Source organism: Cetorhinus maximus, chromosome 12 (assembly GCF_964194155.1).
Source record: "Cetorhinus maximus chromosome 12, sCetMax3.hap1.1, whole genome shotgun sequence".
Classification (NCBI taxonomy): domain Eukaryota; kingdom Metazoa; phylum Chordata; class Chondrichthyes; order Lamniformes; family Cetorhinidae; genus Cetorhinus; species Cetorhinus maximus.
In genome coordinates this window covers 110277459-110290287 of record NC_135890.1, presented here as the reverse complement: position 1 = coordinate 110290287, position 12829 = coordinate 110277459, and the positions used below count along the sequence as shown (strand labels likewise).

The 12829-nt window shown below is 44.7% G+C and overlaps 1 protein-coding gene across 1 annotated transcript in view; it reads right to left on the bottom strand.

Annotated features, from left to right (window-relative positions):
- slc6a4b (solute carrier family 6 member 4b) overlaps nucleotides 1-7540 on the bottom strand; it is a 43258-nt gene extending 35718 nt beyond the window's left edge. The window contains exon 1 of the mRNA XM_078554666.1: nucleotides 7135-7540. Coding sequence (XP_078410792.1) covers nucleotides 7135-7540 — 406 coding nt within the window. The remainder of the gene's footprint in view (nucleotides 1-7134) is intronic.
- Nucleotides 7541-12829: the final 5289 nt, after the last annotated feature.

Genomic DNA, 12829 nt, shown 5'->3' with positions numbered 1-12829 from the left:
GCTCACCACCACCTTCTCAAGGGCAATTAGGGATGGGCAATAAATACTGGCCTAGCCAGTGATGCCCACGTTCCATCAATGAATTAAAAAAAAAACAAGCCCACATATGTTAGTAAGGAGGACTTTGCCAGGTCGACAGGGCTGAGTTTGCCAATTCAGTTGCAGTATCTAAGCCCATGCCAAGTGGTCCGTCCAGTTGCATTCCTTATAGGCTTCCTAGCAGTTTGACACAACTGTGTGCATTTCCAGGCCATTTAAGAGTTAGCCACATTGCTGTGGGTCTAGAGTCACATGTAGGTCAGACCGGTAAGCATGGCAGATTTCCTTCCCAAAAGGGCATTAAATGAACTAGATTGGTTCAACAGTGGTTTCATGATCATCAATAGACTTTAAATTCCATATTTTTCTTGATTGAATTCAAATTCCACCATCTGCCTTGCTAGGATTCAAACCCGGGTCCCCAGAGCATTAATCTGGGGAACACCGGAAACAACAATGGCAAACTCAGCCCTGTCGACCCTCAAAGTCCTCCTTACTAACATCTGGGGGCTAGTGCCAAAATTGGGAAAGCTGTCTCACAGACTAGTCAAGCAAAAGCCTGACATAGTCATCCTCACTGAATCATACCTTATAGATAATGTCCTAGACACCACTATCACCATCCCTGGGTATGTCCTGTCCCACCGACAGGACAGACCCAGCAGAGGTGGTGGCACAGTGGTATACAGTCGGGAGGGAGTTGCCCTGTGTTATGATGCGGCAGATGATGTGTGCCAGGCGGATCAAACCCACGAGGGAAACTTGATCACGCTTTCACAGCGGTTTGCAATTTGTATTTATTTCGAGACGCGTGCCCTGAATTCAGAGGTAATAAGTCTACCAAGACTTCAGATTTTTTTAAAAACTAAATTAAATATTCATTAACAAAAGAATAGATTTCAAGCACATACAAAGGCCTACAAATTACGACTATAATAACTCCCACAACCCCTAATCTGGCTTCCAGTTACATCCTCATTAAGGCAACAGTAAAAAATATATAGATTTTAAACAGACCCAGCCAGTTAAACACAATACCCTAAACAGTAGAATTCAACGTGGCTTTTCCCAGCTTCAGTTTCTGTAGACAGCAGCCTTAATGCACAAATACTGGAGACTTCTCACACTTCTGGTAGACCTTATGATGCCTCCCTCTGATACATAGCCTCCCTTTAATGTGTAAATTCCATCGTCCATATGCTTTTGGAACTTTGCCTTTCTCAAAATATAAATCTTTTCATGTTACCACTATGTTGTCAACAGCCCTTAAGAAAAATAAACACATTCCTTAACTTGCTTGTCTGGTTATTTGTAAACAGACTGAGATCCCTTTGAAAACCAAATCCCCCTTCCCATCTAAAAATGCAAATTCCTGTTACACCTTACATGCTGAGACCCCAACCATGTTTACTCATTAGCATATTAAAAACACTTCTACACCTCACTTCTTTTGATAACTTCTACCTGAAGTCTGCTTGACTACAAGATGTAATTAAATCACACACACAGACAGAACAACACAAGCCTACAAACCTACTTTACACTAAACCAGAAAAGTATTATGAAACTTATTGAACTTTCATAACACCCTGGGAGTCCTCAACATCGACTCCAGACCCCAGGATGTCTCATGACATCAGGTCAAACATGGGCAGGGAAACCTCCTGCTGATTACCACGTACAGCCCTCCCTAACCTGATGAATCAGTGCTCCTCCTTGTTGAACACTGCTTTAAGGAGGCACTGAGGGAGGCAAGGGTGAAAAATGTACCCTGGGTGGGGGACTTCAATGTCCATCACCAAGATTGGCTCAGTCGCACCACTATTGACTGAGCTGGGTGAATCCTAAAGGACATAGCTGCTAGACTGGGTCTGTGGTAAGTGATGAGGGAACCAACAAGAGGGGAAAACATCCTTGACCTCATCCTCACCAACCTGCCTGCTGCAGATGTATCTGTCCATGACAGTGTTGGTAGGAGTGACCACAGCACAGTCGTTGTGGAGACAAAGTCCCGCCTTCACATTGAAGATACCCTCCATTGTGTTGTGTGGCACTATCACCATGCTAAATGAGATAGATTTTGAACAGATCTAGCAACTCAAGACTGGGCATCCATGAAATGCTGTGGGCCATCAACAGCAGCAGAATTGTACTCTAACACAATCTGTAACCTGAAGGCCCGGCATATCCCCCACTCTACCATTACCATCAAGCCAGGGGATCAACTCTGGTTCAATGAAGAGTGCAGAAGGACATGCCAGGAGTAGCATCAGGCGTACTTAAAAATGAGGTGTCAACCTGGTGAAGATATAACACAGGACTACTTGCGTGCCAAACAGCATAAGCTGCAAGTGATAGACAGAGCTAAGCAACCCCACAACCAACAAATCAGATCTAAGCTCTGCAGTCCTGCCACAAACAGTCGTGAATGGTGGTGGACAATTAAACAACTCACTAGAGGAGGTGGTTCCACAAATATCCCCATCCTCAATGATGGGGGAGCACAGCACATCAGTGCAAAAGATAAGGCTGAAGCATTTGCTACAATCTTCAGCCAGAAGTGCTGAGTGGATGATCCATCTTGGCCTCCTCCGGAGGTCCCCAGCATCACAGATGTCAGTCTTCAGCCAATTTGATTCACTCCATGTGATATCAAGAACGAGTTGGAGGCACTGGATACTGCGAAGGCTATGGGCCCTGACAATATTCTGGCAATAGTACTGAAGACTTGTGCTCCAGAATGTGCCCCACCCTGAGCCAATCTGTTCCAATACAGCTACAACACTGACATCTACCTAGCTATGTGGAAAACTGCCCAGGTTTGTCCTGTACGCAAATAGCAGGACAAATCCAACCTGGCCAATTACCACCCCATCAGTCTACTCTCAATCATCAGTAAAGTGATGGAAGGGGTCATCAACGGTGCTATCAAGCAGCACTTGCTTAGCAATAACCTGCTCACTGATGCTCAGTTTGTGTTCTGCCAGGGCCACTCAACTTCTGACCTCATTACGGCCTTGGTTCAAACATGGACAAAAGAGTTGAATTCCCAAGGTGAGGTGAGAGTGACTGCCCTTGACATCAAGGCTGCATTTGATCAAGTGTGGCATCGAGGAGCCATAGTAAAACTGGAGTCAATGGGAATCAGGGGGAAAACTCTCCACTGGTTGCAGTCATACCTAGCACAAAGGAAGATGGTTGTGGTTGTTGGAAGTTAATCATCTCATTTCCAGGACATCACTGCAGGAGTTCCTCAGGGTAGTGTCCTTGGCCCAACCATCTTCAGCTGCTTCATTAATGACCTTCCTTCCATCATAAGGTCAGAAGTGGGGATGTTCACTGATGATTGCACAATGTTCGGCATCATTCACCACACCTCAGGTACTGAAGCAGTCCATGTCCAAATGTAGCAAGACCTGGACAATATCCAGGCTTGGGTTGACAAGTGACAATAAATATTCGCACCACACAAGTGCCAGGCAATGACCATCTCCAACAAGACAGAATCTAACCATCGCCCCTTGAGGTTCAACGGCATTACCATCACTGAATCCCCCACTATCACCATTCTGGGGGTTAACATTGACTAGAAACTGAACTGGACTAGCCATATAAATACTGTGGCGACAACAACAGGTCAGAAGCTAGAAATCCTGCAACGAGGAACTCACTTCCAGACTCCTCACAGCCTGTCCACTGCCTACAAGGCACAAGTCAGGAGTGTAATAGAATACTCCCCACTTGCCTGGATGAGTGCAGCTTCAACAACACTCAAGAAGCTTGACACCGTCCAGGACAAAGCAGCCCACTTGAATGGCACCCCTTCCACAAACATTCACTCCCTCCACCATCGATGCACAGTAGCAGTAGTGTGTCCTAATCTAAATGATGCACTGCAGGAATTCACCAAGACTTCTTTGACAGCACCTGCCAAACCCACGACCGCTACCATCTAGAAGGACAAGGGCAGCAGATAGTTGGGAACACCACCATCTGGAAGTTCCCCTCCAAGTCACTCACTATCCTGACTTGGAAATATATCACCATTCCTACACTGGCACTGGGTCAAAATCCTGGAATTCTCTTCCATCAGTACTGTGGGTGTATCTACACCACGTGGACTGGAGCGGTTCAAGAAGGCAGCTCACCACCACCTTCGCAAGGGCAACTAGGGAGGGCAATAAATGCTGGGCCAGCCAGTGAAGTCCACATCCCATGAATGAATAAAAAATGACCCTGGGTCACTAGTCAAGTGATAAGGCCACTATGCCACCACCTCCCCCAATTGCTGCTTCAGTCAGTTCCAATATTAAACTCCTTGCTCCTTTGGAATCAGTATAAATAAAAAAGGCTTGTTCCCTGACCCTCTCTCTTCCCTTAGATGGTTCCTCAGGATTGAGGGTGACTTGCTTTGACTCCAGTTGGATGAGTTATGAGATGGCTAATAAGCTCAAGATGCCAATCTGTAGACTGCCACACTGGGGCAGGTGGCATTTGAAGGGTTGGATAGATGGGTTGTTTGGAAGTTTACTGGGCAACAGTGATCCCTGTACTTCTACATGCTTTGACGACATGGACAACCTACAGCAGGCACCTCAAAGCACTGGAGAAGTACCACCAGTGGTGCCTTCACAAGATCCTCCCTCCAAGCCCAGTGGCAAGAAAAGAAGCCCAACAGCAGCGTCCTCTCCCAAGCCAGCATGCCCAGCATCAAGGCGCTAATCACCCAAAACCAGCTCCGCTGGGCGGGACATGTCTCTCATATGTGGAAGCACCTGCCCTACTTGGAACTCAGTCAGGGCAGGAGACTCCCAGGAGGACAGTGGAAACACTTTAGGAATATCTGTGATGTCCTCAAAAACATCCCTGAAGAGGTCAAACATACCCGATGACTCATGGGAGTCCCTGGCTTGTAACTGACCAAAATGGAAAATGTTCATTTGGGAAGACATCGAACACTCCTGGAGACTTTGTCGGGAATGTGCGGCGCAGATAAAGTCCAGGCGCCGGAGGGAGCACACAGGTTTTTTTGGGGAATATTGCCTAGAAAACATGGGGAGCAGTTCCAGCTGGTGTTTATGGGAAGGAGATGGGTAGAATTCGAACTGGGAGAGGTTAAATGCCCAGTGAACCCATGCACCATATCCCATGTGCATCCTCTTCAGGGCGAATCCACAGGGTTCGATTATATTGAGTAACATCGATATGGACTCACCACATTGTCCGTGATTTATGTGTGCACATACAGTGTAAGATGCTGAATCCATTATTCAAAGTATGCCGCAAAATCCGAAATCACAGGTGGGCATTTACAACCCAGAAATCACCCTTTTAAATGAAAGCTTTTCTCACAACTGATAAGAGTAAAAAAAGTAAAGGGTAAAGTAAAGATAAAAAGTAAAGGAAGGTGCATAGAGACGAGGTGGATCGTTCCAGGATGTGATGCTGCCAGAATTTACACAGGGACCGATAACCCCCATCTCCTAGGTTTAACACTCCTGATCTTTTCTAGATGCGTTTTTATGTCATTTAACCAACGCGAATATTTTTTCAGCTGTAATGAATCAAACATTGTGATTCCCGTTTTCTTTCAGTGGGATCAGGAATAGTAGTATAGTAGAATAATAGTAGAATAAAACTGGTAGTCTATAATAACACATTGAGTCTAGCATTGCATTTACTGCCATTTATTTATCCGTGCTGAATGTCTATTGTCTACATTCCCAGCCACCCATGTGTGATCCATTTGAACGATCTGCCCATCCATCAGCCGCCTATTCCTCCATCTACCGTCTATGAAATGCTGGATGTCAACTACTACTTATGTCCACTTCCCAACACAACTTTTTACGGCGACATCTATTACCTGCTTAACTGAGGGGAATCAATTCTGCTGCCTTTGCCTGGGCAAGTATTGATAGAGCGAACAGCTGAGAGCCAAGATTAAATCGCTCCCTTATGTTTTGGAGTGGACAAATCCACACATTGAGGGCTCAGTCAGATTGGAAGCAGCGCCGATGGCTGATCTCGTGCTACCGGAGGGTTTCTGTCTCACTCTGCACCAGTCAGCTTTAAGCTGTGTTGCAAATCTTGCAATGGGGTCTGGCGCCAAAGTCTAACGATATCAGTAACAGCGAAAACAAAAACAGAATTACCTGGAAAAACTCAGCAGGTCTGGCAGCATCGGTGGAGAAGAAAAGAGTCGACGTTTCGAGTCCTCATGACCCTTCAACAGAACAGTTCTGTTGAAGGGTCGTGAGGGCTCGAAACGTTATCTCTTTTCTTCTCCACCGATGCTGCCAGACCTGCTGAGTTTTTCCGGGTAATTCTGTTTTTGTTTTGGATTTCCAGCATCCGCAGTAGTTTTTTGTTTTTATCTCAGTAACAGCGAGCTGCACAGATTCCCTATTCAGGAATGAATAGTGGGAAATGGATTAAAGTAAAATACTGCGGATGCTGGAAATCTGAAACAGAAACAAAAATTGCTGGAAAAACCCAGCAGGAGGTCTGACAGAATCTGTGGAGAGAAAGACAGAGTTAACGTTTCGAGTCCGTATGACTCTTCTTCAGAACGGTAACGGAGACTGATCTGTGAGGTTCGTGACATTACATCACCAGCACAAGGGTTTCTTAAATTAGAAAGGCTTTAACGGCTTTGTGATAACTCATATTCACCCCTTGCATCCGATGACACCTTGTGAACAGAAGACCGGGAGATAAATTAGTACAAATCTAAACCAAAGCACTTGTTTTTTTATAAAATATAACAGCGCGGCTGAAAAGGGCTATTTGCAACACTTTGAAATATTCGGACATCATGAGCAGCAGCATAGTTCCTTTCAAAATGTTTAAATAATATTTTGTAAATATTAAAACGGATGTAAGTAAAATAGAAAGGTAAGTTACAACCAGAAGCAAAAAAAAACTGCTGGGATGATTTAAATACACCTTTCATTCAAATAAATCTGTTCAATTCGTTGCTTACTGAGGTTAAACTTTTACCCATATGGTAATTTGTTTAGATATATTAACACGGATACCGCTGTGATGTGTTTGCAGAGAACTTGCTGTGCAATATATTAACCACGAGCTTACCGCCGCCGTTCTGGTAACAGACATAAGGAAACCTCCAGACATTGCCCAAGTCCACCGCAAAGCCAATGACTGACAGCAGGAAGTCCATTTTTTTGCCCCACTTGTCCCTCTGGTCCGGGCTCCGGAACGGGGTGGTTTGCGGTGGGTGGTCGGTCCCCAGCGAGCCGGCATTGCCAGCGGCTGCCGGCGACTGGTTGTGCGAGAGCACCGCGTAGCCTCGGGAGCAGCGGCGCTCGGGGAAGTCGTTCTCTCCGACAGCCACACAATCCCTGACCTTCTTGGCTGGCATGAGGAGTCCGTTCTCTCCCGGGCAAGTCTCGTCTGACTCGGAGCGACCGTTGGCTGAAGGGGTGCAGCCACTTTGGCCAGTGGAACCCAATGTGCTGCTGTCCCTGTTGCTTTCCATATGAACCTCTGGACCCCACCCCCTCTCCAAGTCTCTGTTCACCTAGATGCCGAGCGAAAAGCGTTGTGTACAAATCTGGATCACGAACACTCTGCCCTCCTTTTTTTGGGGTGGGTGGGGTGGGCGGTGGGCGGTGGGGGAGGTGGTAGGTGCTGCATAAGATCCAAACGCATCAATTTCAACTCCAACTCCCTGGGGAATGTAAGATCCACCCCGGCTCTTCCAGCCGCCCCTCATCGGTAATTAAAGCAGCAACAAAAGAGACAAGTAAAAATACAGCTTGTTGCAAACATATTTAACAGGTTTCCATGACGATGTGACGTCAATCATCTAAACCATCCAACATCACAGGAACACCTGGAACAACTCTAGAAAGAATCGTGTATGGACAAATATGAGGCAAATAATCCTGACCCCCCACAAAAGTCCCAAATTGCAATTCAAATAGAAAATTGCTTTAGAACTGAATCGTTTCTAAACATTCGCTCCGGCAGGTCATCGCAGAAGACAAAGGTGACTGATTGCAACACGAAGTTTAATTCAATTCTGATAAGAGGGGTCCATCTATAGAGCCACTAATAATAAATTGCCCTCCCTTTCTCTGTGAGCGAAACCATAGCAACTTGAGACTGATGCGGCGCAGAAAGTAGCATCGTCCCCTGCTTCACTCGTACACCTTGCAGAAAGCTTGTGTGCACGATTTAGTGAGAAATGTCACACTCAGTTGATACGTAATTTTTGTCTAGATGTTATCCTGTTTTTTTGTTTCGTGTTTTCACCCCCATATTTAGCGTGTAATTTTATAAAAGCCCAAAGAACTGCAAGTGTTTTTGTCGGATTTGTAAATAATAAATTCGGACGCTGCAACAGTGCAACATTTCAAAAGTACTTCACTGGGTGCAGAGCGCTTTGAGTCGCGTGAAAGGCGCTATATAAATGCCAGCCTCTTTTATATATCAGTTGCACACAATGATCACTCGGAGATTAATAGAGATATTTCTTATTTATATTTGAGACAAAAAGCATCTTTCTCGTTCAGCCACATAAGAACGACTTTAAATATACCGAACCCAAATTTAAATGCAATTACCTTTGATGGCGTGAATTTAGTGAATGTTAGTTCGATCTCCCTTTAACTTATTATGACGGGTTACAAAGCCTGAATATATCTGAGACTGACTTGATGCCTGGTGATCTCTGTTCAAATTGCACGCTCTATATTCGAATTTTTTTTTTAGTTTATAAGTTCATTCTTACAGAGGTGAAATTATAAAACCAGTGATGCTAACGATTAGAAGAGACCAAACGAAAGGGCTAAAGAAGCAAGCAGATATATGACCGGTATATATTGGAACCAGAAAGGGGCTGACGGAAAGAATATCGACAAGAATAGAGTCTGAAGGAGATTCAACGAATTAACAGGTGGATTTACCAATTTTAAACAGTGTGCCTGGCATGGAGAATGTAGATTGTAAACATCAAGAGTATTGCAATTGTGTGGGGACACCTGAGTGGACCATGCTGTATGGAGAATTTTATTGCACTTTCTGCAATATTCAATTTGAAGTGTTTCTTAATGTATTTCTACAAATGTTATGAATGAAGTATATTATTGGGGAAAATGCATTTTAAAAATTATATAAAGCGCAATTTTGCTTTGGACATTTTGAGAGTAAATAGGACATATAAAAAACATAGAATTGTTACAGCAGCCATTCGGCCCGTCGTGTCCATGCCAGTTTTCTGCAGGACCAACTCAGCTAGTCTCAATCCCCCCCGCCTGTCCAGATAGCCCCGCAATATTTGTTTATCTTGAAGTGCTTATCCATAAGATTTATAACAATTTGAAACTTGTCTATCACCGAAACTTAAAATCTATTTCTCCCCCCTCGGCAGCACGTGACACTTCTCCAGCATGTGGAGCGAAACCCGCTTCATTCCAAGTAATATAACCCGTTTTGATGCATTCATTGTTAAAAAAAAATAAACACAACTCCGTGTATCTCAATGGGTTTGAGACCCGCCTTCCTCGTTCAGAACATTTGGCCTGAATATTTTTAATGAGGGAGACGCACTTACACCTTTCTCACAGCGACACTGATCTGATTGCAAGTCCCCCTTTGGAAAACTAATATTTCATATTCTCAATAGTAAAGCACAAAGAGCGAGGAATCTGATCCATAAATTATTCCAGGCGAAACCCCGGCCATTTAAAATAAAAACACAATTTCCAAATCCACGTGCCTTTAAAATACCCCCAAATGCAAGAGATTTAGAGATTAAAACACCGAATGAAAGTTAAGCCCGTTTTAATCGCAGGAATAGCTAGAAGCGTCGCTGAAATATCCCACAGTACTGAGAACAGAGGAGCCAATGTAACCGGAATTAACAGGCCAATGACAAACGGAGCACATCAGACCAATAAACGCCTTTAAATGATGATTTGGACACTGACACGGTCACATTCTGTATGACCCCCCCCCACCTCTATCACAGAGGACTGTCCCACACTAGGTCAGCTTCAACCGTACTTGGTTGAATCAATAACAGAAAATGCTGGAAAAACTCAGCAGGTCTGGCAGCATCTGTGGAGAGATGGACTCGAAACGTTAACTCTGTTTCTCTCTCTCTCCACAGATGCTGCCAGATCTGCTGAGTTTTTCCAGCATTTTCTGCTCTTGTTTCAGATTTAGCTTTTATACTTGGTTGAATGATCTGGTGACCCCCCCCCCCATCCTTCCCCACACACACACACACACTGATTTTATGAGATTTACAAGGTGGATTAGGATGTGCAGGTGGGAAGGCGATGAGATCCTTGGACCCATCTCATTCATTCCCCTCATAACTCCCGAACAGGCTCCATTTTTGCTGCTGGTTTCCACCGGGGGCAGTGGCGAGGGCATCTGGCCGCTGAGGGGAAGCGAGCAGACCCCTTAAACCAGCTTATATTTCACCTCTTTCCTATTTTTCCTTAGTTCTGTTGAAGAGTCATACGGACTCGAAACGTTAACTGTGTTCCTCTCTGCAGATGCTGTCAGACCTGCTGAGTTTTTCCAGGTATTTTTTTATTTTTGTTTGAAATTTCGATCTCTTGTTCCCATTTGGCTGATGGTAACGAATCCCAGTCCCTAATGGTGTCCAGTGATTTTGAAGAGGCGTAAACCGCGTTTCAGACCGGGAAGGACCATGTCCCGGGAAAAATAAACCCATTCTAACCCCAGGAAAAGTGCGGAATCAGAGTCCAATCACTAAGTGTCTTAGCCGCACAGAATTGGACCTGCGGCTTTGAAATATAAACCGATTAATGCTGGAAATGCCGAGCAAGTAGAACACCACCTGAAAGAGGGTTGAAGTCACAACGAAGTGTCTACACCTCAAACGCTGCCTTGTCCTTCTTCCTTAGATTTCCACGTGTTCTGTTACACTTCAGATTTCCAGCACCCCCCCGCTCCATCTTATTTCTACCCTGAATAAATATCCAGCCTTTCACTCGTACGCCGATCTGCCCATTAAGAAGGGAATAGTTTCATGATCCGATCATTAATTCGTTCAGTCAACCTCTGCGGCACAATATTTGTGTGTCACAAATAATTGTTCAAATAAGTGAGAAATCACAATGAGAAATAAAACTAAAAGTGAGGTCCTCCTAGGAGAATTTAGCCGCCAGAGCTTGTGGAGGATGACATTAATCATCTTATAAGTATCTTTTCGTGTTCGATATTACCGTTAACAGATTCCCAAAGCCTCAAAGGTAAAGACCATCAGAGTCAGTCTGTATGGATCCGGATTTTAATTCTTGGCTGTAAATTAATTTCACTTCCGTGAAATCTGCACAATGAAATTGTTTTGTCTTCAGCCTGTATATACAAAAACCTGAAATACAAAACGCTCATCGCCCTGAAATGCCATTTTGGAAATTTGTGTTTTGGGAATAAATTTTCAACAGTGACAGAGGAAAATCAGTGTGAGTGCTGAAGACTGGAAGAGTTCTCGGCATCTAACATTAGCGGCAAGTTGCCCCCCTCAACAGAACGAATGTACTTCATCCCCACCACACCTTCCAATGCCAAAGCTTGGATTCACCTAATCATTACTCTTTTAAATAGCCTGGGCTTAACTCCCAACTCTTTCCATTCCCGGGAATGTCTCCCAGCTCAGAAAGTCCGGTTCCTTCAGTTAGGTTTCCCAATTTAAGGGAAAAAAAAGGAGGCTGCGAAGGGCGGACTTTCTATTCGAATTTAAACGCATTACATTAAAATATAATTCTACACGGTAACAAGTAAAGCGTTTGTCTTCTATGTTCACAGATTGTGCAACCTGCGCTACATTAACATCGAAGGAAGCACATTGTTCAGATCTGACAAATCTTCAGACTCAGCGAGATCCACTATTCATGTTTAATAAAACCCGGGTTGGATTATATTACAAACGAAAATACAGTTAGTAATTCGCGACCTGTATATTCTTGCATTGAGTTATCGGGTACAACTTGTTCATTTTTTTGTCGCCGGGTAAAATTCGCGAGCGGCTGACAAATCCTGGAGTGGCTTTCCTCTTCCAGGATTGCTCACTTTTTGAAGACTAAACGAAGCCGCCAGAGATGAGTTCAATCCTGAGCAGCATCGCATTGATCCGCCAAGGGAATCTGAGCAACGTGAATGGCAAGTGATTTGAAGAGGAAAATGTGGCGGCTTTGGAGTGATATTGGCGGGGGGCAGGGTTTAGAGGGGTGGTTGCTGGTCAAAGTGATGGAGAGGTGAGATTCGAGGTAAAGTTTGTGGACTTGGATAATCGACGTGTCTCGGTTCTAAAGAATTTGAGTAACAGAAAGACTATCCCCACAAATAAGTACGCGCAGACCTGATAGCGACAGATTTTCTGTGCAGCTGTGGCATGAACTTTCGCACACTCCCATACTGTGGCACCAGGTTTAATCTTTCTATCGACCTATTTATCTGTACAGAAAGTTGGCACCAGAAATACGTTTTTATTCTTTCACGGATGGGGGCGTTGCTGGCTAGTCCAACATTTATTGCCCATCCCTAGTTGCCCTTGAGAAGGTGGTGATGAGCTGCCTTCTTGAGCTGCTGCAGTCCATCTGGTGTAGGTACATCCACCTTGCTGTTAGGGACAGAGTTCCAGGATCTTGACCCAGCGAAAGTAAAGGAATGGCGATATATTTCCAAGTCAGGATGGCGAGTGGCTGGGAGTGGAACATGCAGGTGGTGGTGTTCCCATGTGCCTGCTGCCCCTGTTCTAGGCGCTATAAGTCATGGGTTTGGAAGG